This window comes from Pteronotus mesoamericanus, unplaced genomic scaffold (assembly GCF_021234165.1).
Source record: "Pteronotus mesoamericanus isolate MK-2021 breed Mesoamerican mustached bat unplaced genomic scaffold, CSHL_Meso_final contig_557, whole genome shotgun sequence".
Classification (NCBI taxonomy): Eukaryota; Metazoa; Chordata; class Mammalia; order Chiroptera; family Mormoopidae; genus Pteronotus; species Pteronotus mesoamericanus.
In genome coordinates this window covers 6,539,854-6,564,126 of record NW_026555200.1, presented here as the reverse complement: position 1 = coordinate 6,564,126, position 24,273 = coordinate 6,539,854, and the positions used below count along the sequence as shown (strand labels likewise).

At 38.8% G+C, this 24,273-nt stretch overlaps 1 protein-coding gene across 5 annotated transcripts in view; it reads right to left on the bottom strand.

The window, feature by feature from the left end:
• RERE (arginine-glutamic acid dipeptide repeats) overlaps positions 1 to 24,273 on the bottom strand; it is a 373,240-nt gene that overhangs the window by 79,240 nt on the left and 269,727 nt on the right. For all 5 annotated transcript variants that reach the window (XM_054579811.1, XM_054579813.1, XM_054579814.1 and 2 more), the window contains one exon: positions 5,748 to 5,846. In XM_054579811.1, coding sequence (XP_054435786.1) covers positions 5,748 to 5,846 — 99 coding nt within the window. The remainder of the gene's footprint in view (positions 1 to 5,747; positions 5,847 to 24,273) is intronic.

The window sequence follows — 24,273 nt, the reverse complement described above, 5'->3', positions numbered from 1 at the left end:
GCTCTTTTCCTGTCCCTACCCCACTCCCTGTTATCACCTCCACAGCCTCCTGCTGCTGCAGAACCGGGGCTTTGGTTTTGCTGTGGATTCCATTTTCCACAGCTACCACACAAACAGTAAATAAAATTCATTGTATTTTTGCCCACTAAGCAGCTCTGTCTTCTGGCACATCCAGATGCCTGGCTTGAAAAGAGTGAACAATAAAAACAACGTTTTCTCCAGCAGACATTCCAAAAGGGGCACAACAAAGGCATCTGAAGACACTGATGAGGGAAGACACCCTTCAAGTAACTGTGTGAATTTGGTGTAAGTAATTCCTTGACGAGCCACATGGGTTCATTGGATTACGAATATTCAGAAAATTAGTTTGCAGTGCCATATCAATTTTGAAAGAAGCATTTTCATTTATATTTATGATAAACTGAGCTTTAAATTGAAGAATGGTTTAGATGTATTAAAATTCATGAATCTGAAAATCCATGTACATGACCAATTAAGATTTATCCCTACCATGGATTAACTATGTTTGGGTAAGATTTTCAGAGGATATTTGTATCTATGTTATTCACCTCAATGTATTACATCAAAATTGGTATAACATATGTAAAGGCAAGTACGTTTCAAGATAAAAGTTACAGCGACCCAAGATGAAATAGAAATACTGTAGGAACACTGGAAGCAACAATAGCTTTTCCTTATGCAACACATGGACTTTTTTTTTTTTAATCCTTACCCAAGGATATGTTTTTATTGATTTTAAAGAGAGATGATGCTGGAAGGAGGGGGGGAGAGAGAGAGAGAGAGAGAGACAGAGAGAGAGAAACATCAATAGGTTGCTTCCTGCGAAGTGCCCCAAGTGGGAATGGAACCACAACCCAGTTATGTGCCCTGATCAGGAATCCAATCTGCAACCTTTTGGTGCACAGAGCAATGCTCCAGTCAACTAAGCCACCCTGCACTTTTGCTGAAAGCTAATTCAACATGAAAAAAATTTCCAAAACAAACAGCCAACTGGATGGGGAGCAAACAGTGAAATGCACTGCTCAGTGGAGCACCCAATCTTACAACCTTGCAAGTCAGGCCAAACTCCACAAGGAAAATGCAGGCCCTGAATTTTAAGAAGAATTCAATTAGCATCCCCAGTATTTCCATAATCAACAGCTGAATGCTAATTAAGAGCACAGCATCAAGCAGCAATGGAATCCCAGTGCAATAAGCAAGAACACAACGGCAGCAAATGCTACCTTCGGCTTGCATGCATAAATAAACAGAATTAATAACTATCTGAGCGTGGAAGGGTGACTTAATCCGTTTCAATTAGGTGCAGTTCAGCCTGGGGCCTTTGTTATATTTAAATGTGTTCATTGTGCTTAATTAAAAACCTAATAATCTAGGGTTTTGGGTTTTTTAAAAAAGTTCTGATATGTATTTTTGTCTTTTCCCTTCATATGTTCTATTGCTTTGTATGGCTTCTTGAAAATGAGGAACATTTTTAGCATAATGTAAGTGAAGCTGGTTAACTAGCAATATAACTCACATGCAGCAGCCAGCATTCACTTTGGCTCCTTCCTAGCCCACACTGTAATATTTAATAAGTTTCGTGAACTGATCTAGCATTTCTTCAAAAACACTTCTCTGATCTGACCTGGTTTATTCGGCATGAAAGCCTTTGTCATAACCTAGCTAACCAGGTTTTTTCTCAGTCACTCCACTAAAGCAGAGTTCAGGAGTCACTATCTGGCCTAGAATTTGACAGAAATTGGCACAAATTTGCCTTATCTCAACAAGATTTAAAGTCTCATGGCCCCAAAGCAACTTCTAAAAGAAGTATCCTATCTATACACACAGTCATAGGAATTACTGGGAGAATGTGTGAAATGAAAGGCCTCCCACTGTGTGATTTTGGGGCTTAAGATCTCAAGAATTAGTGATTATCTGAAAGATCTAAAAAGAAGAGGTCAGTGATAGTATTATTAATAACTTGGGAACTTTTCCCAAAAGTAAAACTTTTAAGGTCATCTTTGAATGTATGTAAAAGTTTTTCTCTTTCATGCTGATGCGTATTAGTAACTCTTAGAAGTTTTAAAATGCCGGATTGAGGAAAGTCTTAATTACAGTGAACAAACTTTAAAAACAATAATCTTGGCCCTGGCTGGTGTAGCTTAGTGGATTGAGTGCCAGCCTGCACACCAAAAGGTCACCGACCGGATGCCAGATCGGGGCACATGCCCGGGTTACAGGCCCGGTCCTCAGTTGGGAGCATGTGAGAGGCAACGGATCGATGTTTCTCTCACAGGACAATGTTTCTCTCCCTCCCTTCCCCCTCTCTAAAAATAAATAACATATTTACAAAAATAAAAAATAAAAACAATAATCTTGAATGAAGAGTTGTCACTGTTCCCCAATTTCCTCACAGGCAGATACATTGTTCTCTCCCAGACATGGTTCCCACTATGAATAAATTCTCACTCTTCATAATTTTACAAACCAGGACGGCCATCGACTCAGAAACAAAGGCCAGAGAACAAGAGCTGGTGATGACGGCACACAGCTAGCGTGAGGAGCAAAGGGTTAAGTGCCAATAAATGATGTGAAGAGGAGCTGCGGTTCAGAGTGGGGCAGTCACCGCGGGGTGGAGACAAGTGTGTTGAGCCCTGAAAAAGTTAGGGCCTGGACTGGCAAGGGAGAGACCAGCCCCTTCCCGAACAGAGGGCCTGCCAGAGCCAGAAGCACATGGGCTGCCCCTCGGCAGCCAAGCCGAAGAGTCACGCCTCAGGTGCTCTCCCCGCCAGCCCTCTCACACAGTGTTCAATTCAGACGCGTGCCAAGGAAAACGTCGGCGCCATTATAGTTAGATCAAACTCATACACTGGAGGCAATAATTTAAAAAATAACCAAGATTTCCAAGTACACAGAAAATTAAGAGGGGAAAAAAAAGGAGGGAAAGAAGGTCCATATACTTATTTTAGTTGGGACACATTTGTTTTACTTAGTCCAGTGATTCCTGAATGAGAAGACGTGGTAAATTCAACAGGAGGAGGTCGCGTGCACACAGCAGGCGTTTTCTCATAGCCCAAACCAGGCTAAGGTCGGGAGTCCTGTTGGCTCCTGTGCCCTGCTGCCACATGAACGTATTCAAAGATCTAATTCGGATACCTTAATCAAAAACATTTTTTCAGTTTCTCACAGCAGTCCCCAACCTTTCTGGCAGCAGGGACCAGTTTTGTGGAAGACAATTTCGTGGGGACCCTGGTAGTACTCAGTCACCCTCTCTCATTCATTTTTGAGGTTTCAGAAAGTAAGGCTGAACTCCGTATAAGTAAGGCACCATGGAACCCCTCAGCCCTGCAGAGCCGGATGGTGGCCAACACATCTCACAACTTCCACTAAAGCATCGCCCTGTGCCATTATCCTGTGCTTGGAATGTGCAGCACTCGAATCCTGTTTCATTTTTCAAAAATTAAGCTGGGCTTTTTCCAATATGAGATTCTCCCTTTCCCATCCCACTTCTAGAAGTCCCCAAGCAGCAGCGCTGGGGACACAGTCCACATTGTGCCCCACATAAGCACATGCTGCAGGAAAAGGAAGCCAGCTCTCTTAAGCAGGAAGAGCTTTCTTTTAAGCTGGAATTTTAGAATTCTGAAGGGAATAAGAGGTCGGGAGGAAGTAAGGAAGAGGGGAGAAGTTCACGGCCAGTGAGGAGCCGAGAGGAGACCTGAGTGAACAGGGAGGGACTGTCAGGGTGGGACACGAAGGAGGAGGAGAAGAGTGACCACCAGGGGGAGGGGGAGAAGCTCAAGAACTGAGGGCGAGTGAGGGTGAGCGCTGAGCGCTCGCTACCACGGTGCGTGTGTACTGGCAAGGGCGTGCAGACTGGTCACACTCCACACATTCATTCCGCCCCTTTTATCTCCTAATGTCTTTCTTCTACAAAGGCTTGTAGAATTTTAAATTTTTATCAACCATATCTCTTATCTTCCCACGTAAGTAGGTCTACAGTGAAAAACAACATCAAATGGCTTTTCAAAACAAGCGAGTTTAACATCTTTACTTTGGTCTTTGTCTGAACAATCACAAATGTTTAAAGATGTTTCCATCTCTTTCCTAATCACTAAGGTTTTTAAATTTTTAACTTCAAACAGCAACAGCAACTTCACTCCCGCAAGCCTGATAAAGTTAAGAGGCCTAAGGTTCTGCCATTACCCAACCTTCAAGGGCCACTTCAGTTCATCCCTGTCCCTGCTGTGTCCTAGATCTTCCCACTCCTTTCCCCCCTCCGCCCCCACCGCCATCCATGAACACACTTTCGTGCTTTACCTTCAGTGTATACCCGCCATCTCGCCACTTCCCACTGCCACTGCTGCCACCCTAACAATCCCTGGTCTCGGACCTGGACTTCCACAACAGCCCCCAAGCCCACTCTCCACTCGGCACAGTGCACCACTGGTACATCAAGCCACTCCTCCACTCAGAATCTGCAGAGCAAAGAGCAAGGTGCTGACCATGGGTCCACTGGCTGCATCTGCTCTGCGCCCTGCAGGGCGATCTCCCCTGCCACCCACCTCCAGACAATGTGTTCCTACCTAGTTCTCAAACATGTCAGGTGTGCTTTCTTTCACATGAGGCCCAGGATTCTATTCACCCGTATGTCCAAAAAGCTCACCTCCTCACTTTTCTAGGGTCTCTGCTCAAATTGTACTTACCGGGCCTTTCCTGAGCTCTTACAGAAGACAGCAAGCACCCCTCCCCAGTTTCTCCCCATCCTCCTGACCCTCCTCTGTTCTCAGCATACGTGCGTGCCACCACTTGACATATACTGATTTACAGGTGGTCTCCCTCTTAAAACATAAGCCTTGTGAGGAGGGACCTTGTGTTTCTCTTGATATGGCTCCTGGCACATAATAAGCTCTCAATAAATACTGTTGAAAGAATGAAAGAGCAAGATCACAAAAGCACATAAAATCTAAGCATTCTTTCTTAGCATATTTTAAAATACAGGTGAGGATCTTACAATCAGTATGTCTCAGTGCCAGTGAACCTAAAGGGCAAATGCCAAACAGTAACACTTGTATTTGCAAAAGCACAAATACAAAGTCTTTCCAGCAATACCTTTCAAAAGTCACAAGATGGAGATGTGGCTTCATGAGAACTGTGCCAAGTCAGGAATCTGTGGGTTTGCATATCTACTTGTGGGCACATTTCTATCTCCCCATCTTCTTTAATGGGGCATGATAATAGAATGCATATGGAAGATCCAATGTATTTATTTGATCCTGCTTTTGATTTTGACTAATGTCCTTCAGCAGGTTAGGGATCATGTCAGCACTCAAGATAAAAAAAGTCTCCAGCCCTACTCTAGATTATGTATCAACTGGTTTTAACATGTTTGTGTTTTAAAATAGGGAGCTGTCAAACAATAGCTTGCACCAAAAACCAACCACCCAAAACTAACTTTTTTAAGAGTAAGTATCAATTACTTCTCTCTTTTCATGAAACCTGGGAAAACCTTTACCATTATCTATGCAACATAAGCTTACTAAAATCAAGCCTTTCTGGACACTCCTGAAGCTTAAGGGCTTCCTCCCTTGCCTGATGGAAGCCATGGCCAGTCTGTGCACATGACCAACTCTTTGGAATGAGCCCCGCCCGCCGCCCCCCACCCCCGCCGCCCCAGGAGCAGCAGGTCACACAGCCAGAAGCAAACACCCACTGACGCAACTCACGGGCACACTCCCGCCCCCGCTCACCACTTCATCCTCGGTCCAGCACTTTTCGATCAGCTTGGGCACAGGCTTCTTTACCAGGCGCTGCAGGGCTTTGCCAGCATCATAACCGCTTTCATGTAGCTAAAATAACAACAACTTCAGTTAGTTAACTGCGCCAAATAACAGACTGGAAGCAAATCAATCAAGGGAAGTCCTGTATTTATTCTAATAGAAGGACTGTTAACTGGGCACACAGACTCACAATCATTTTAGTCAGCATGATAATTTGTTCTTATCCAACTACCCTCCCAGTTCCAGTTGTTCTGAGAGAGAGAGAGACAGGTACGGCAGAGAACATTTGGCAATGATTGGAACAGAAGTAAGAACAACAACCATTTACTGAGCAGCTGGCCTGGCACAGTGTTAAGCACATTCCAAGCACTCTCTATTTTTCTTAATCCTCCAAGGAAGGTATTCTCTTATTTAACCTTATGGGGCAGGAACTAATGGCATCTCATTTTACAGAGGAAGATACTAAAGCAAAGCAAAGTCAAGTGAAGGTGCTCAGCACACTAAGCCAGTAGGCAATGCAGCCAAGACTCAAACTCAGCCAACGTGATCCCTACTCTGTCCCATTCTCCCCAAAGCAGCCTAACGATATACTAGATTATGATCTTTCCCTTCAGCATTTCTTAAGTCTTTCAACTGTAGTAATTAACAGTAAAAAAAATTTCAAGTACCTAAAACAGGTTTTTTAAAGGAACATAATTCTGTCACAGTACACTAACATTTCACTACATATAAACGACAGTGCTAGTTTATCTATATGTTCTAATAAACTTTTTTCACTCCATATCCTTTCCAACCCTACGCAGTGCCTGGCGACTCCGACCCCCTGTCTCTGGCAAAGGCACTCCCTGCTTGGTTCCTGTGACCCAACCCACTCCTAGTGTCCGAGTCTCAGCTTGCAGACAATGGCGAGAAGTAGCAGGCAGAAAGATCCTCGCACTCAATCTACCTCCTCACACTGTGGCTGGCCCTTCAAAATCCTCACTGGAAACCTGCATTTTTCTCGCAGAGTTATTTCTCTGATACTAGAGTCTGTTTTGGCTGAGACCTGTATCTCCAATGCCTAAAGCAGTCCACAGTATACGGTGATCCAACGGAAGAAATGCCTTTTAAGTTAGTAAGTTTAATTAGTGTCCCTAGGTAGCCTCAACCCAAATCTAAATCTCCATTTATTTGAATTCATTCCACCTCATGTTGATTGAGTGCCTGCTGTGTTCCAGGAGCCACACTAGACCCTGGGGATGCAGGTGTGAACAAAATAGGCAGAGGCGTCTCTGACCTTGCAGAGTAGACATTCTGACATTTTCAGCTGTGCTTCAACCCCTCATTTGAACAATTTACCAGTATTTGCTGTCAACACTCAATATAAATAAGGCACACCTTATTAGTCACAGTTTTCATTTCTAGAAGACTCACAAACTAGTGGGGGATGTGTTATGGGGATGCAACACATACACGATGACGAGATTAAGTAGGCTGCAGTAATTACCACCACTAAGGTGTGAGCAAAGAGCTGCGGACTCACAAGAGGAGAGAGCCCTTCGTCTCTCCTCTAACAGAAGTGTCGTAAGAAGGACATACAGACTGCTTTCCTAGCAACTGCGATAGCACCAGGGCTAGGCATATAGTGAGCCTGAGATGTATATTTGTTGAATGAAATGAATATTTGACACATACACAGCAAGCCTCTCTTCTAACTATGAAGGGATATCACAAACACCCATTTTCACTGCTCATTCGTTGAAACAATGTATTATAAATTAAAATGTCCTGAGTATTCTCACAGTTTAGAGGACCCCAATTTATTTTAAATTCAGACTGTCCAAAGGAGTCAAGGCCATATGTTAATTATAACAATAAGTCCTAAAACAAGACACAACTGCTACAGTGATCAATGTTGGACCCTGCTTTGGTGATGGTAGAGTGTGTAGGAGTACAAGTGCAAAGATATGAATGCTAGATATTTACTTATGTATTTTTATGACATTTAGCATTAGACTACTTTAAAAGTAATATACTCTAAAAGCTATATTAAACAAGCTAAATACTAAAAGTATTATGATTTGCAAGTGCTTGAAAACTGTCTAGTTTTCTTTCAAAAGTATAAAACATAAAAATCAAGTTAGATATTTATATTTTGCCTAATCTAGAACAAGCAGATAAATATTTGTCAAATTCTATAATATAATGAGGATTTACAATGAAAGCTTAACAATATTGATGGGTACTGAATAAAAGGAAAAATTCATGCCTTTTTAATTTTTTAAAAAGCACATTATTTCAGTGATAATTTGAAATGAACAACTTGATAAAATAATAAATTCTTAATAAAAAGCTCATCGCAGCCCTGGCCACGTGGCTCAGATGGCCGGAGCATCGTCCTGTGCACCAACAGGTTGAGGGTTGAATCCCTAGTCGGGGCCCGTATGGGAGGCAACGGATGCAGTGTGTATGAGACACACTGATGTTTGTCTCTTTTTCTCTCTCTCTATTCAATAAATATATCCTCAGGTAAGGATTAAAATATAAAAAAATAAAAATAAAAAGTTCATGGCAAATTAACAATACTTTACCAAATGTAATTAATTACAGCATATGGGGAAATTACATGGAGAGATGAAAAGCAATGGACTTCGGAGCCAGAATATGGATTCCAATTGTAGCTCCACTGCTTACTTAAGTGTGTGACCTCAGAAAGTTACATGTCCTCTCTGGGCCCCAATTTTGTCACCTTTAAAAATGAGTGTAATAACATCTAGCTCTTAGGGCTTATTGGGAGGATAACATTAGAAAAAATATATGAATTGCTCAGGACTGTACCTGGCACATAGCATGCTAAGTGAGTGTTAGCCATGTATTTTTGAAAGGAAAGGAAAAAATAAAGGAAGCAATCTCTACTCAATTTTTATCAATTTTCTAGATTTAGAGAATAGCCTTTTCAGATAGGGAAAAAGAATTGTTAAACTATAAACAAAAGCCACTTATGTTTCATATAATTACTCATGTTAATAATTTATGAAATTTGATTAAAACTCTGGTTCAGTACACATAAAAATTTTAAATGTTTAAATCTTATATGGCTGATAAGAGGAAATCACTCATAAGAACATAAAGCCCATTCCAAAAGTAAACAAATGATTGAAGTTAAATCAACTGTCATTATTACTCCGTATGACAGTTTTGCCTTTTAGTGACCCAGAAAGAGCTTTAAGTGATAGCTGGAAGAAATGTTTGGAATAACTTACTTGTGTTTGTGTGTGTCTGGTTTATCAGAGAGGCTGACTACTGCTTGCATCCTGCCCTTCAGTAAAAATTTCTAGTGAGGTGCTTTTTAGAGAAAGATGCATTTTCCCCTAAACATAGCTCAGCACTCACACTTTCTTTACAAATCTTGATTTGAGATCACACTTTCCCTTGAAAAAGCTGCTGCAGTTTCTGTGGTGATCTAAGCTTCCTTCCGGTACTCTGTTCTCTAAGTAGCTTGCCCCCCGCCCCTGCTTTTCATTCGATCTACTATCTGCCTGTGTTCGTATTCCTGAAAATATTGTATCCCATAACATAAACCCAATAGATATTTGGAGTGTCTACCTCTCCCACCCCTACACAAAGACAGATTTGATAAGTAAAAAGGTGTGAGATTATTTACGAACAGTAATGAAATTTCCCAGCAGTAATGAAATCTTTATGGAACAAACAAAGGTAGACTGGTATCTCTATGCTGTCAGCAATCATTCAGACAGGCCAGCACAGAAGCAAGGCCAAGCGGCTGCTGCGGCCTGCCCTCTGCCTAGGAAACCAAAAGGAGCCTTTTCTGAATAGTCACCTTCTTAACGTTATAAACATTTATTTCCATTTTCCAAGAATCCTGACTGAGAAAATTCAGAGAGCTTTGTCTTTAAAGAAATACTTTATATTTTATTAAAGATATACTTTTAAAATACTAAAAGTGTCCATATAGTGCCACAAGAATGAAGATTATCTTGAGCACTTTGGGGAAATTACTGGAAATTCTTCATTCCTTCCACAAATATTTACTGAATGTTAAACTGTGCCATATACTATTCTAGATCCTAGGGACAGATATAGCTGTGAAAGACACTGGTAATGAACATCGGACATGCATCACTGAGGATGGTGTAACTTGTGAGAATCAGAATCTTGTATGAGAAACCTAACTAAATGTCACATCCAAACTCAAGGGTCCAAAAAGGCTGGGTTCTATATCATCTTTGCTTGATGGATGTATCATGCACAAGTAAGCCCTTCTTGAAAGGGGTTTGTTTTCTAGATGATTTTGTTTCTAGATGATTTGTTATGAAGATTTTGTTACTTCAGGCTGGGGTCAGAATAATCTTTGAGGAAGAGCTAATAAACCAGATAGTTCAACTGTATTCTCCATGTAAATTTATGCTAAGAGTTGCTAAGTTTATTTTAATACCAGCTACCTTAAATCTGTAAAAATTGTCATTGAAAACATTTCCACCCTGACTAGTGTGGCTCAGTGGGTTGGGCAGAAAGGTTACTGGTTCGATCCCCTGGTCTGGGCACATACCTGGGTTGCAGGCCAGGTCCCCTGTTGGGGACATGCAAGGGGCAACTCATTGATGCTTCTCTTGAACATCAATGTTTCTCTCCCTCTCTCTCCTCCCTTCCCCTCCCTTTCCCTCTCTGTAAAAATAAATAAATAAAATCTTTAAAAAATTTTTCTTCTAATACAGCATCTAGCTCTGATTAGGATAATTTCATCTCCTGAAAAACATCATGTGGTTTTCAAATGTGAAACAACTGATCATAACCACACAGATGCAGCTGCATAATCAGGAAGTTCAGTTCAGGCTTCCCAACATTGCTCAGGTAAAAGGTCCTTTAACATGGATAAGATTTTCTACCGTTTCCTTGGAGAAAATGTTTTAAAGAAATTGCAATGAAGGCAGGGTGGGGTTGGGAGGGAAGACTTCTCAAATGCCTTACAGCTTTACTTTGTAGCCTTGAAAAAGCAATTAAAACAAGATAAATAAGCCTGTCTGCCCATCTTGCAGCCGAGCCAGGCTGGTAAAATCTGGGATTAAATGCAATTTTAATGTGGAGGATAGGGATCTATATCATTGTGGAGCCACTAGGAAAAGATCACTGCCAAGAAGCAGGAACCCAGATGCATCATCTCAATTCAATCAGCTTCCAATCTTCACAAGCTGCTGGTGGGACAAGCACTTAGCTTACACCATCCGAGTCACCCTGCGGGCCACTGAAACACTGCTTGCAAATTCATCCTCACGGGAGTGTGGGAGTGTGCATGTGTGTGTCTAATCCAACGACCAGGGTAGCAAAGACTCGTTTATCTGCTTCTACACGACTGAACTCCAGTAGGTCTGCTCTTCCACGCAAGTAAACTCCAGCTTCCCCTAAAGCACAGGTCAGGATCTGGGGAAATGGAAATGCTTCATCAATCCACGAGCCTTTCGCATCACTCCGTGGCACTGTTCCGGTTCCGCTGTTTTCCAGCAGTGTGTGAGCGGGTCCCCTGGGCTGCTCCTTAGAATCCTCAGGTGATGTTCTTTCGCTCGCACTGGTTCACTCACTGTGAAAGAGCTAACAGGGACTGTTCCCCCACCAGGAACCCAGTCCTGCCCTGCCACACCTCTGGTGCCCATGTGATCCCATGGGATGGGCCAGCCTCAGAGGCAGGCCACCCACACCACCTTCTCTTTGCCTTCCATTCACTCAGTGAAGAGTTATGGGCACCTCCTTCTGCCAAATACCATGTCAGCAAAGAGGGCAGGAGTGAACTCACAGAGTGGACTTGGAGCTAAAACACAGAGGGGATTTAGGGGCTAAAACAAATGTAGTTTCTGAGTAAAAAACCCCTGGTTTGGTCCCACTGTAACAAATGCAACTGCTACGCTGAGTCACAGAGAGCCAAAGACACTGCCGTGTGTAACTGGACTCACTTAGCCAGTTACGTGAAAAGATCTCAAGGACTCTAGGTGCTCAGCAGCCCCTTCCATGTAGAACACCCAGAGTCGACCCCTTCCGTAGCCTACTGAACACAGTGCAGGATCTGAGGCCGTAAACAGTTAGCTGCTTTGTCACAAACCAGCCGAGCAGAGGGTTTCATCTGTTGAATGGGCCTAACATCACCATCCCTCCACTGTCAAATGACAATGGAAAACATTAAATGAAGCACAATGTGACAAGAGACTCTGAAATGTCAAAGGGCTATAAATGTACAGTATTATCACCATGGGGACATGGGGAGTTAATATTTTAGGTGCTTGGCCCTTACCTAAGACTATTCAAGTGGCCAGGGATTCAATCAAGCCAACACTGCTGGTGATTACGCATCCTCAATTGCCCCCTTACAGCCTCTGACCTCGCTGGGATCAACAGGAAGAAAGGATCATGCCACCAGAAGGGAAACACATCGCTGTGTAATTGCCTAAGTTAAATCTGCTCCTCTCACTCTGCCTGACAAACCATTCCCTGCTTATTACTTTCTATAATTTAATATATATAAGTGCTTTACTGGCAAGCTTCTCGAAAGAATAAATAATACTTAATGACTGCCTACAGTTTAATTAACTCATGATTGAACTTCTCATGGATTGCTATAAACATTAAATTATATCCTTCCTCAAAGCTACCATGATGGAAATCTTGTTTCAAGCTTTAACTCTCCTGCCTAAACAATTCTGAAACTTCAGCAAATCTGTATATTGGACAGAGAGGTGAGAGAATCAACTTTAATGCCCGGTTATAAAGAGTGTTATTTTATAGAGCAAGGACGAGGTCTTAATTTAAATAAGACTGAAAATTTGCACATGCCCCAACACCTCATTTGTATTACAGCAATCATTAAACATCTCTGGGTCTCAGGCAGTCTTATTAGCATAAACTGCGCATTACCACAAGGTTTTAAGTTTCCACTCTGGCTTCTCATCTTAGCTGCCATTTTCTGTCTGTACCATGTTGCAAATAAATTTTCCTTTTGGCATGGCTCAGCTGTCAGGCACCTCTGTGCTATAATGAACCCATGAATTACATCTCCCTGCTCTGACATCTCTGGTCTCACACATCAAAATATTGTTCTCCAATTGTAATTTATAACTTAATTTAAATGTCTCTTTTACTGTGACCTTTTTAGATCAAATGGCATTGCATCTGGCGGTTTCTACTACACCAAAGCATCCTTTTACAATTATAGCCATTACAATAACTGTAGAAAACGTCTATCTGAGTTACACGGTATTCACACTAAATATTAAATAATTGTAGTCCATTAAGAACAATATTAGATGTCAAGTATTTTATTCTGGAAAATACACTATTTGTAAGAAGTTGCCAAAATAATTTAGAAAGAAAAAAAGTGAAATTTAGAAGAGATTCTGAAATTCTACATGTAGTTTTATTTCAACCATTAACATAAATTGAGAAAGATCTTGCTGAAATCTGCCCAAGACAAAACTTTAGGATTTTCTCATGATTCATGACTCACAGATGTGAATATAGTATTTCATTCATACCTCCATCACTAATGATGTAGTACCAAGCTCAGAATATAATACACATATACATTAAAATACTGTAACTAAAACTAAGAGCCCAATGTTTATTTTTGTTTGGTCTCTATCACTCCAAATAATGCTATAAGCTCTAGAGAGGCTAAATTTAGCTAAGTATTTTTATGGGAGCACATCTGAGAGACAACGACAAAGATGAGAAATTTAACTGCTAAGAGTAAGGGGTTGAAGGAAAGATCCAGTTAATTTTCAGAAGGAAATACATAGTTGCTGAACCAATCCCTCCTCCAACACTCTCAGTAACTACAGTCTTCAGGAATTATGCCAGCTCCTGGAGTCACAAAGGAGAGGCGTGGGGACCAAGCTTGTTGAGCATCAGACGTGCAAGGAACAGTAGTAGGTCTTGGGGCCATGTCATCATTCCTCACACCACTCTTTTGTGGCAAGAATACTGAAATCGAGGAATCGAAACCAAAAGGTTCAGCATCTTGCTCAAGGCCACTTCCCTAAGTAAGCAGCAGAGCCGGTTCTAACTCAAACCCACGTTTTAGGAAGAAGCCTGAGACTTGGCCCCGGAGCAGCACCTGATGGCGATCTGCTGGCACGGACTTCTCCAGCTGCAATGACACAGCACGCCCATTGTCTTTGTTTCATTTGGGGGTGAGAGTGTGTAGGCAGGAAGAGGGAACCAACAGCTCGGAGAAGAGGAAACACACACATAAAATAACAAAATAAACATGGTCATAAAAATGCAGAGTGCCAATGAATGCTGACTGGGGTAACATTTCATCTGTCTTGAAAAACCAAGATGAATTTCACAGAGCAGATTTTGAAAACCAACAATCAATATGACATGATTAACCTTGGCTATATTCAATGAAAGGAAAAAGGAAAGAAAAATCAAGATGGAAGACAGAAGAAACACCAAAAGCTGTTAAAGACAAGGAAGAGGCTAAAGTTAAAGGCAACAGGAACAGGGTTAGAATCCTGAACAGTTTTTAAACGACTTATCACACTGAGATAAAAGAGAACTGTTACAACAGTAAATCTAAGGACATAGAATAAAAAAGGAAAAACAAGATAATGCTACCCAAAGATTCGAGAAATAAAAGGGAAATTCAACCAAGACTAGAAAAGCTGACCCACAAACAGGAAGCACATAATGTGACCAAGGGAAAATAAAGGGAAGGTGGAAACAGCAGAGACAAAAGGATGACAGACACCTATGAGGAAGACTTCTGTGAGGAAGAACCTGTAATTCTAGCAAGTGAAGTGAAAGCTGCCCTGAAACTACTGGAAATAAATAAATTACCAGGGACAGACGGGATACGGAGAGTATTACTTCAAGCCACAGAGACTGTATCTCTTAACCTATTATGTCAACAATAAGAAAAACAAGACAATGGCTCGCAGACTGGAAACGTTCAAAATACACCCCAACCTTCAAGAAGGCATATGATAAGACGAGCAGTAACTATAGCATTATCCTATCCTCAAATTCAAATTATTATGTATATAAATGTATGACAGGGTGTGCTTATTAATCTGTAGGTAATAACCTTGTTTACCTCATAAAATTGTTATAAAGATTACATGAATTCATTCATGGAAGGCACATAAGCTTTTGCCTAACATATAAGCACTAGATTAACAAATACATTTTCATTTTATTATTGTTAATTTTGTTGTTAATGACATCAGGCAGCTGACCAATAGCTGATACCTAATAAAATGGAAATAACAGTAATAAACTGAAGGCCCTGTGCCGAGTGCAAAATTCAGTCAATAAACTGAGAGTGAGAACAAAAATGGCTTAGCAGAGGTAAATATAAAAAGGAAAATAAGCAAAACAATGCAAAAACACAAGAAAATAAAAGAACATGATGAACTTAGACTACATTAAAAAGATGAGCTTTTAGAAAAACGGAGGCTAACTCCTTGCCACCTAGTGAAGGTTGCACATTTCAAAAGACATACAGACAAAGCTCACCAGGGGACAAATGAAATGGTTATGTATAAAAATGGCTAATTTTACACCATGAATGAATCTCAAAAATACCACCTTCAGTTAAATAAGCAAGTCACGAAAGACTGGCTTATTTACAATTCCTTTCACAGGAAACGTTCAGAATAGGAAAACCTAGAGATGGAAGGCAGAACAGCGGTTGTCAGAGGGGTGGGAGGGGCGGCGGGTGAGAAGTGACTACTGAGTACAGGTTTCTTTTCGGAGTGATGAAAATGTTCCAAAATTCATTGTGGTGATGTTTACACAAATGTGTGAATATACTAAAAGCTATTACTTTGTACACTCTAGAGGGGTGATATGTATAGTACATGAATTATACATCAATAAAGCTATTATATAAAAATGAGATAAAACAAAGGAACGGCTAAACAAACTTGAGAGTAGTTTACATGAAAAGCAAAGAGGGGCCACAGTTATAAGGAGCTGCTTCGGAAGCTCAACAAATAAGAACTTGCAGCATTGGCGTTTCTGTTAAAATTATCAAAAATGAAATCACTGCTGCAGTTAAGTAATGAAGGTGCCATCACCAGAGGCTGTTAATATCAATGGCCTTTTATCTCCCCATCATCTCCTGTGACACTATCATGTTTAGAGGAAAGAACAGAATGCAACATAAAGTTTGACTGTAAGTCAGGCTATAGATTAACTAAAAAGAAACAAAATATTAAAGCATTAAGCTTAAAAGTCATCTTCATCCAAATGAAACAAAAAGATTAAAGTATGTATTTTGTGTTAAAAGTGTAATTGCTGCCTGGAACTTTTGAAGAGAGGTAAATTTATGAAGTTCTCAGCCCAGAAGGAGCCACATTAGTAAATTTCCAAACCAACAATTTTCAAAACAAAGTTTACAATGTTTCTGACTGGTCCAAGTACAATAAATAAAAACTCAATTTATCTATTAATATGCTGATAGTCAAAAAGATCTTGATTATATCAGGAAAACTCAGCTGTGTGGTCTCTTATTTTACCTGTGCTTCTGCTATAATTAGTACATAACATGCAGTAGACTCCAATACCCTATTATAGCATAAATAAAACATGGTGTTTGTCAAGATTGATTTATATAAGGCACTGTACTAAAATTTACTGGATTTCCATAAAAAAATCATATAGCGTATCAACTTTACCCATTACTGTTTTCAACATCAAAACCCGGAGAGAAAAACCACCATCCTATAACCATTTAATCATGACAGATCTGAATGAAAAAAATTGTAAAAAGAGAAGAACTTAAGTAATGGGTATGGTGTGGAATGAACGTCAGAAGACTACTGATCGTATTTTTAGACAAACTATAATAACAGGGCCTCCTGGCAAATGCCTTAATGGGAGCTGAAGAATACCTGACATTCATTAAAGTCCTAAGCACTGCAAATTTGATCCAGGGCCAGATGCTTTAGTGAAGTCCATTTATGATAAATTGAAAATCTCCAACAGAAACTCGATAGACTTAGTATTTTAAAGTAAAGGAGAGAAAGATGAAAAATGATCCTTTGAAGAGGCTTATCTGCATACTCTGCTATGGCAACTTTATACCACCAGGTTCTGGGTGATCAGATGAGATTTAACTTGAAATTTTATTTATTCATCCAATCATTCAACAGTTATTTAATGCCTCTCTACCATATACCAGACACTGAGCTATGACTCAGAAAACGAAGATGAGTAATATTCAATGCTTAACAAATAGTGATATTTATAGATCAGAGATTAAAATAACTATTAAGCTATTAGAAGCCTTGATTCTTTTGTTGAAAGAGATGTGGATATGCATAAATAAAGAAGCAAACAAATATATACTCTCTTTAATATGTAAAAAGCTTAATCCAAATGTCTAACAGCAATCCGTATTTCAGGGAATAAAACTGTCCAGAAAGAGGTGAAATCTTTGCTGCATGATTTTAAATTTTATTCACACACATATATAAGTGAGCATATACATATATTCAGTGTTTGTGATAGAAGGTAAATGTAAAAATGCAAGTAAGTTTCTGAGAGAGAGAAGTCACTGTATTAGGAAATTAGACGACTGAGCACAAAAAATGAAATCTAATTATCGATTTAGTAAAAATAAGTCAGCATGATATTTTCTAGAAAAACTTCATCTCAAACTATAATGCTCTGCTACAGTTTCTAAGCATAAATATAAAGGTCTATTTTATAACAGGCCAACTAAATGCAAGCACTTACAGATGGCTGAATTGTTCCCATTAGAACGATACAGGCCATCTATGTTGGACAGCACTGTGTTTACAAAGTACACACTCACGTAAGCTGAAGTGTGCAGAGGAACCTAATAGAGTTGTGTATGAGAAACATGAAAACTGAACAGGGTGCACAGAAAAGTTTTTATCTAAGATCTTCCAAAGAGAACACCATTGCTTTGTCATATTTTAACATACTACTTAAAATAACAAAATTATAAATAAAAACAATTTTGCATTTATAGATGTTCACAATTTAAAGTAGTAAAATATAGTAAAACTTATCTTTGTTGACATACATTAAGGAGTATGGCCAACTGTCACTAAGAATACCCTCCTCTTTCAGTAAGACAGGCCAACACATGTATTACATTTTCTTCCTCTACATCCACCCAAAACTTTCTTATGGAAGTAAAAAGAAATACATTTTAACATGAACGAGCAAAAAAAGCACAAATGTAGACCTAACTATTGTGCAAGTTCACCACTAGACCAAAAGTAGTAAGTCATGTGGCCATAAAAATATGGTATTTATATATTAGGTCTTCCTCTGTTCTCCAATGAGGGCTCTGCTACTAAGAATGTATACATGTGGCTCAAGTTTTATACAACCTGAGAATCATATGCATTAAATTAAAATGGACTAAACACTCCAAACAAAAGGTAGAGCTTGCCAGACTGGATAAAGAAGCAAGAAACAAAGAACTAGAGTACACAGGAGATGTACTTTAAATAAAGAGAAAAATATTCATAATAAGAACCTCAGTGAAGATGTACCACACAGACAAATGAGAAAGCTAAAAAGTTATACTAAAATCAGACAAAACTGGGTTCAACACAGAGGGTATTAGTAGACACAAAAAGGATCACACTCAAAAGGTAAAAGGGCCAATACAGGAAAAAAGACATATTATAAATGTTCATGTGCCTAATGATACAACATTTGTATATATGAAGCAAAAACTAACAGAACCAAAAAGGGGAAATAACCAAACCCACAATGTTAGTTGAAGATTTTAATGCCTCTATCTCAGTTATTGACAATACAACCAGATAAAAGAATTAGTAGGGCACAGAAGGTCTAAACAATAATACCAACCATTTTAAAGAAACGAAGAACAGTACACCTAATCACTACAGAATATAAATTCATTACAAGTGCACATGGAACATTCGCCAAGATAAATCACTTGCTGAGCGAAGAAACACGTCAATGGCTATCAAAAGACTGAAATCTTATGGGGTACTTTCTGACCATAAAAGAACTAAATTAGAAATCAATAACATTCAGAGAGAGAAAGAGTAAGAGTGAGAGAGAGAGAGAGAGAGAGAGAAAGAGAAAGAGGGAGAGAGAGAAAGAGGGAGGGAGTGAGGAGGAAGAAAAGAGGGAGAGGAACCTCAAGTCTCTGGTAATATAAGCAATTTAATTCTAAACAATCCACAGGTAAAAGAAACCACACAAAATTTTTTTTCATATTTTAATAGAATGATAATGAAAGAAAAACAAATTTTCTTTCAAAAAGAAAGAAAATCATTTTGAAAGAAAATCAAAATTTGTGATAAAATCAGTTATCTAAGATCCCATTTTAGAGAGCTAGGGGGAAAATTATCAAATTAACCCAAAATAAATAGAAAAGAAATAATAATAAGATTGGCAGTCAATGGAACAGAAAACAGAGAAAAATAAATGAAACCAAATGCTGGCTATCTGAGAAGATCAATAATGTTGATAAACCTCTATTTAGAATAAGAGGGAAAAAATTAGAAATGTCAGAAATGAAAGAAGGTCAAAATTATAGACACTACAGACATTAAAAACATAATACAGGAAAAATTTAAATTTTACCAATAAATTTGACAATCCAGATACAATGGACAAAACATTTAAAAGACACAGGTCAACAGATTACTAGACTAACACAGTAAGAAATATACAATCTGAATAGCCCTATGTCTATTTGTAATTTCAAACTTCCCATAAAAAAATTCCTAAATGGCTTCACTGTGAATACTATCAAACATTTAACAACAACAACAACAACAACAACAACAAAATCAATCCTTTACAAACTCTTTAAGAGAGGAGGAAATACTTTCCAAAGATATTACAAAGAAACATTATAGCTCAATATCCATCATAAACACAAATGTAAGTTTTTAAACAAAATATCAGCAAATTGAGTCCAATAAATAGTACATAATAACCAAGCAGGATTTACCCTAGGATTGCATAGTTGGTTTCATTTGAGATCAATCAATGTATATCACTAAATTAACCAAATAAAGTATAGCAAGAAAAAAATAGCACCTGACAAAATTCAATGCCCATTCAGGATAAAAACTTCAACAAATGTAGATATAAAACGGAACATTCTCAGCTTGATTAAACAACAACAAAAAAGAAAGAAAAACCCTACATTGTACTTCGCAGTGAACGACATTGTGCTCTTTGTAAGATGAGAAAGAAGGCAAAGATATCCATTCTCATTTCTATTCTGTTTGTCCTGGAAGTCCAAGTGAGTGCAATAAAACACAAAAAAGGAAGAGGTAAAAATGTCTTTATTGGCAGATGACATGATTGTTACACAGAAAATGCAAAGGAACCAACTAGAAAGCTACTAGAATTTAGTAGGACCAAAGAATACAGGTCAACACACAAAAACTGTATTTCTATCCTTTCAATGAATTTTAGAAAGTAGAATTTAAAAAATAAAATTTTATTAACAATCGGATCTTCAAACAGTAATTACTTAGGATAAATGTAACAGAACACGTAAGCTTGCAGACTAAAAACTACAAAATCTTACGAAAAAACATTAAAGGACTCCTTTTTAAAAATGGAGAGGTATGTCGTCATATTCATGGGCAGGAAGATTCAATATTGTTAAGATGTCAATTCTTCACAAAGTGATCTACAGAGTAAACGCAATCCCAATCCAAATTCCATCAAGACTTTTAAAATAAAAACTGGCAACCTAATTCTAAAATTTATATGGAAATTCATATGACCTAAAATAGCCAAAGAAATCTTAAAAAACTAGCAAAAAGAAGGAAATCTTACACTATCTCAGTTTCTATAAAACTACAGTATTTAAAACATTGAGGTACTGATAAAAAGATAGATATATCAGTGAAACAGAACAGAATCCAGAGAAAGACCCAAAATATACAAGCAACTGATGTTTAATAAAAATATCAAGACAATTAAGTGAGAAAGTCTGTTTTCAACAAATGGTGCTCCAACAACTGGCATCTGTGTGAAAAAGAATGAACTTTCACCCTCCTACCTCCTATCATATACAAAATTAATCACATACTTAAATGAAAGAACTTAAAGAAGAAAGCACAGATGGGAACCAACCATATGAGAAAATATATCTGCCAATGATATCTCAGACAAGGGTTTGATCTCTAAAATATATAAAGATCTCACACAACTCCACACCAGCAAGACAAACAATTCAATTAAAAAATGGGCAAAGGACCTGAACAGACACTTCTCCAAGGAGGACATACACAGGGCCCATACCCAAATGAAAGGATGCTCAGCATCACTAGCCATCAGAAAAATGCAAATTAAAACCACAATGGGATACCACTTCACACCTGTCAGAATGGCCATCATAAACAAATCAACGAATAACAAGAGCTGGCGAGGTTTGAAGAAAAGAGAACCCTAGTACACTGTTGGTGGGAATGCAGATTGGTGCAGCCACTGTCAGTATGGAATTCCCTCAAAAAACTAAAAATGGAACTGCCTTTTGACCTGGCAATTCCACTGCTGGGATTATACCCTAAGAATCCTGAAACACCAATTCAAAAGAACCTATGCACCCCAGTGTTCATAGCAGCATTATTTACAATAGCAAAGTGTTAGAAACAGCCTAAGTGCCCATCGGTAAATGAGTGGATCAAAAAACTGTGGTACATTTACACAATGGAATACTACGCAGCAGAAGGAGAGAACATGGACGGAACTGGAGAGTGTTATGCTAACTGAAATAAGCCAGGCGGTGAAAGACAAATACCATCTGTTCTCACCTATAAGTGGAACATAATCAACAAAACAAATGAGCAAGCAAAATAAAACAAGAGACACGGAAATAAAGAACAAACTGACAGTTACCAGGGGCGGGGGGAGGGGGGATAATGAGGGAAAGAAGGGGAAGGGTCAAGTCAAGGAACATGTATAAAAGACCCATGGACAAAGCCAACAGGGTGTGTTGGCGGATGGGAGGATGGAATGTGGGAGGTGGGGGGTGGGTAGGGTAGCAGAGAGTAAGGAGGGGGAAATGGGGACAACTGTAATTGAACAACAATAAAATTAAAAAAAGAAGAAAATAATCTTTGTAATCATGAGGTGATCAAAGATACTTTTATAAAAGGAAAATAATACATTGGACTTAAGCAAAATTAAATACTCTTTAAGAGACACCATTACAAAAAAAGTCATAGTATGGGACAAAATATTCACAATACCTATATCAAAGGACTTTATCAATATAAAAAGAACTCCTAAACTCTAATGTGGCCAGACTGCAGTTTTCATGCATTTTAAATTTCTACATTGTCCTAGGGAAGAGGAAACAGACAGGTTTATTCTAAATTGACAAATGCTTAACCTTGTTTTCACTCTGTTACACTCCAAAAAAAACAATAAATACTTCTCACATGAAAATGTATCATTTGTCTTTTTAATGTATTATCTAACATAGTTCAAAATTTGTGTTTGTTTACTCCAAGGAAGTCGAAACAATCATTAACTTTTCACAAGATTTTCCCATTCACATCACTTTTCATTAAAGAAGTGCCTACAACTACAACTCTGTGAACTAGAACAAAAATGAAGCACAAGCCACTGAATTTCTCCCTTTGTCACAAAGGGGGCACAAAACTCTGTCCTTCGGTGGCTGGATGCATTTGTAAGGCAGAACCCAAGGCACCTGAGCCATCTGGGGCTTTCTGTGACAAGAAGAATGTCCAAAGATGGGAAGGCAGCCTCATAGAAATAAAAACTCAGAAAACCAAAACCCTCTGGCAATACATAAGCAAACTTAAGAAGAAACTTGATACAGAGGACCAGGGGCAAAAAATAGCTCAAATTGTTTCTGAGTACAAGAATGTTCTTATGGAAGCTTCAGAAGGTTTGGAATTGAAAGGAAATAAGTCCGATTAATTCATGAAGTACCAAAAATATATTTAATTAAAAATGTTAACATCTTCATTATTTAGAATTCAACTGATCAGCATAATCATGAAAGGATTTTTTAATAAAGGTTTTATCCAAAAAACTCAACAGAAAAGAAGCTCATATCCAAAAGTTACTTTGAACACACACACAATGTTGAAGGTATTCTGAACTCACAGATACTCGCACCTAGGCCTGCCGTAACCACTGTCTGCAGGGTCACCAATCTCTGAGTCTCAGTTGCCTCATTTGTAAAATAATCTTGAAGGCTCCTTCTGGCTCTATATGTTCAGAATAACAATTCCTTATAAAACCAAAAACCCTAAGTATCAAATTGGTGAGAGAGTAAACAAATATATATTTAAGAATGTAAAAAAACACAAACATCCAGTCATTTAGAACATGGTATATCCCAGCAAGATCCTTCAATCTCCAACATAACAAGAAACTACCACAGTGTTATGTAATACCCCCAAAACACAATTAGACCAGGAATAAAAACCAAACGTCATATATCATATATCCAGATACCTACGTGTATCCTTCAAAGCAAGATGTACAGTACAAAGATCCCTAAATTGGGAAACTGGGTTATTTTTTACCCTGCATTATGAACATTTTGGGTTCAACAAGTCATCCAGCCTTTCTGAGCCTTAGATTTTTATCTATTTAGAAACTGGAACAGATGATCTCACGTAAGTCCCTCCCAGGGGTGCTCCTATCACATTTAGTTCGGCATCAGGAGAGTTGCTCAGTCTCATGCTCAATATCCTATGTAAACATATACAACCATCTATACTCTTTTTTAATGTATCAAAAATCCATAAAAATTCATTACTACTCCTTCAGATTTCATGATTTTCCATTCGTAAAGACAGAGAGAAGAATTATTTTAAGAAACTTTAAACAAACATTAAGTTTCCTAAACAACCCTATAGGATATAATCTAAAGTCAAAAGTAAGTATCCAAACCAGTACACTGATCTGAACAATCACGCTGCTTGCAGCGGTGAGTTCTCTCTGAGCCGCTGTGTGTGTGAGGAGGTTAAATCAGGTGAACAATCGCGATGGGATGTCACATCTCCAGTTCAGCACCTTCAGGCTCACTCGTTACATTTACTTCAGGTTATTTACAGATTGTTATTTTTAAAACTTAGTTTTGTTTTATAGTCATGTGAAATATTTACATGGTTCCAAAGTCAAACCTATAAAAAACAAATGAGTTCCAAGAAGTCTAGATTCTCTAATCTTTCCATGCACTCCGAACACAGGGTCTCAAACACAGAGCTGACCACCGCTGACCATGAAATAGCTGGGTCCTGGGATTCAAATCTTGAGCGTATGACCTTGAATCATGGCTTACTCCCTCTAAACTATTTCCTCGTGCCTACAGCAATGATACCAATACTTCAGAGGGGTGTTGGGAGGATTATGTAAGGTCATCTATGTACAGTATTCAGCTTTGTGAGATCTCAGTAAAGACTGACCTCTAGCCCTAGGCCCTCCTTTGAGCTCACCAATGTCCTGGAGTTCAGGCGCACATTAGGGGTTGAACCTGGCGCCA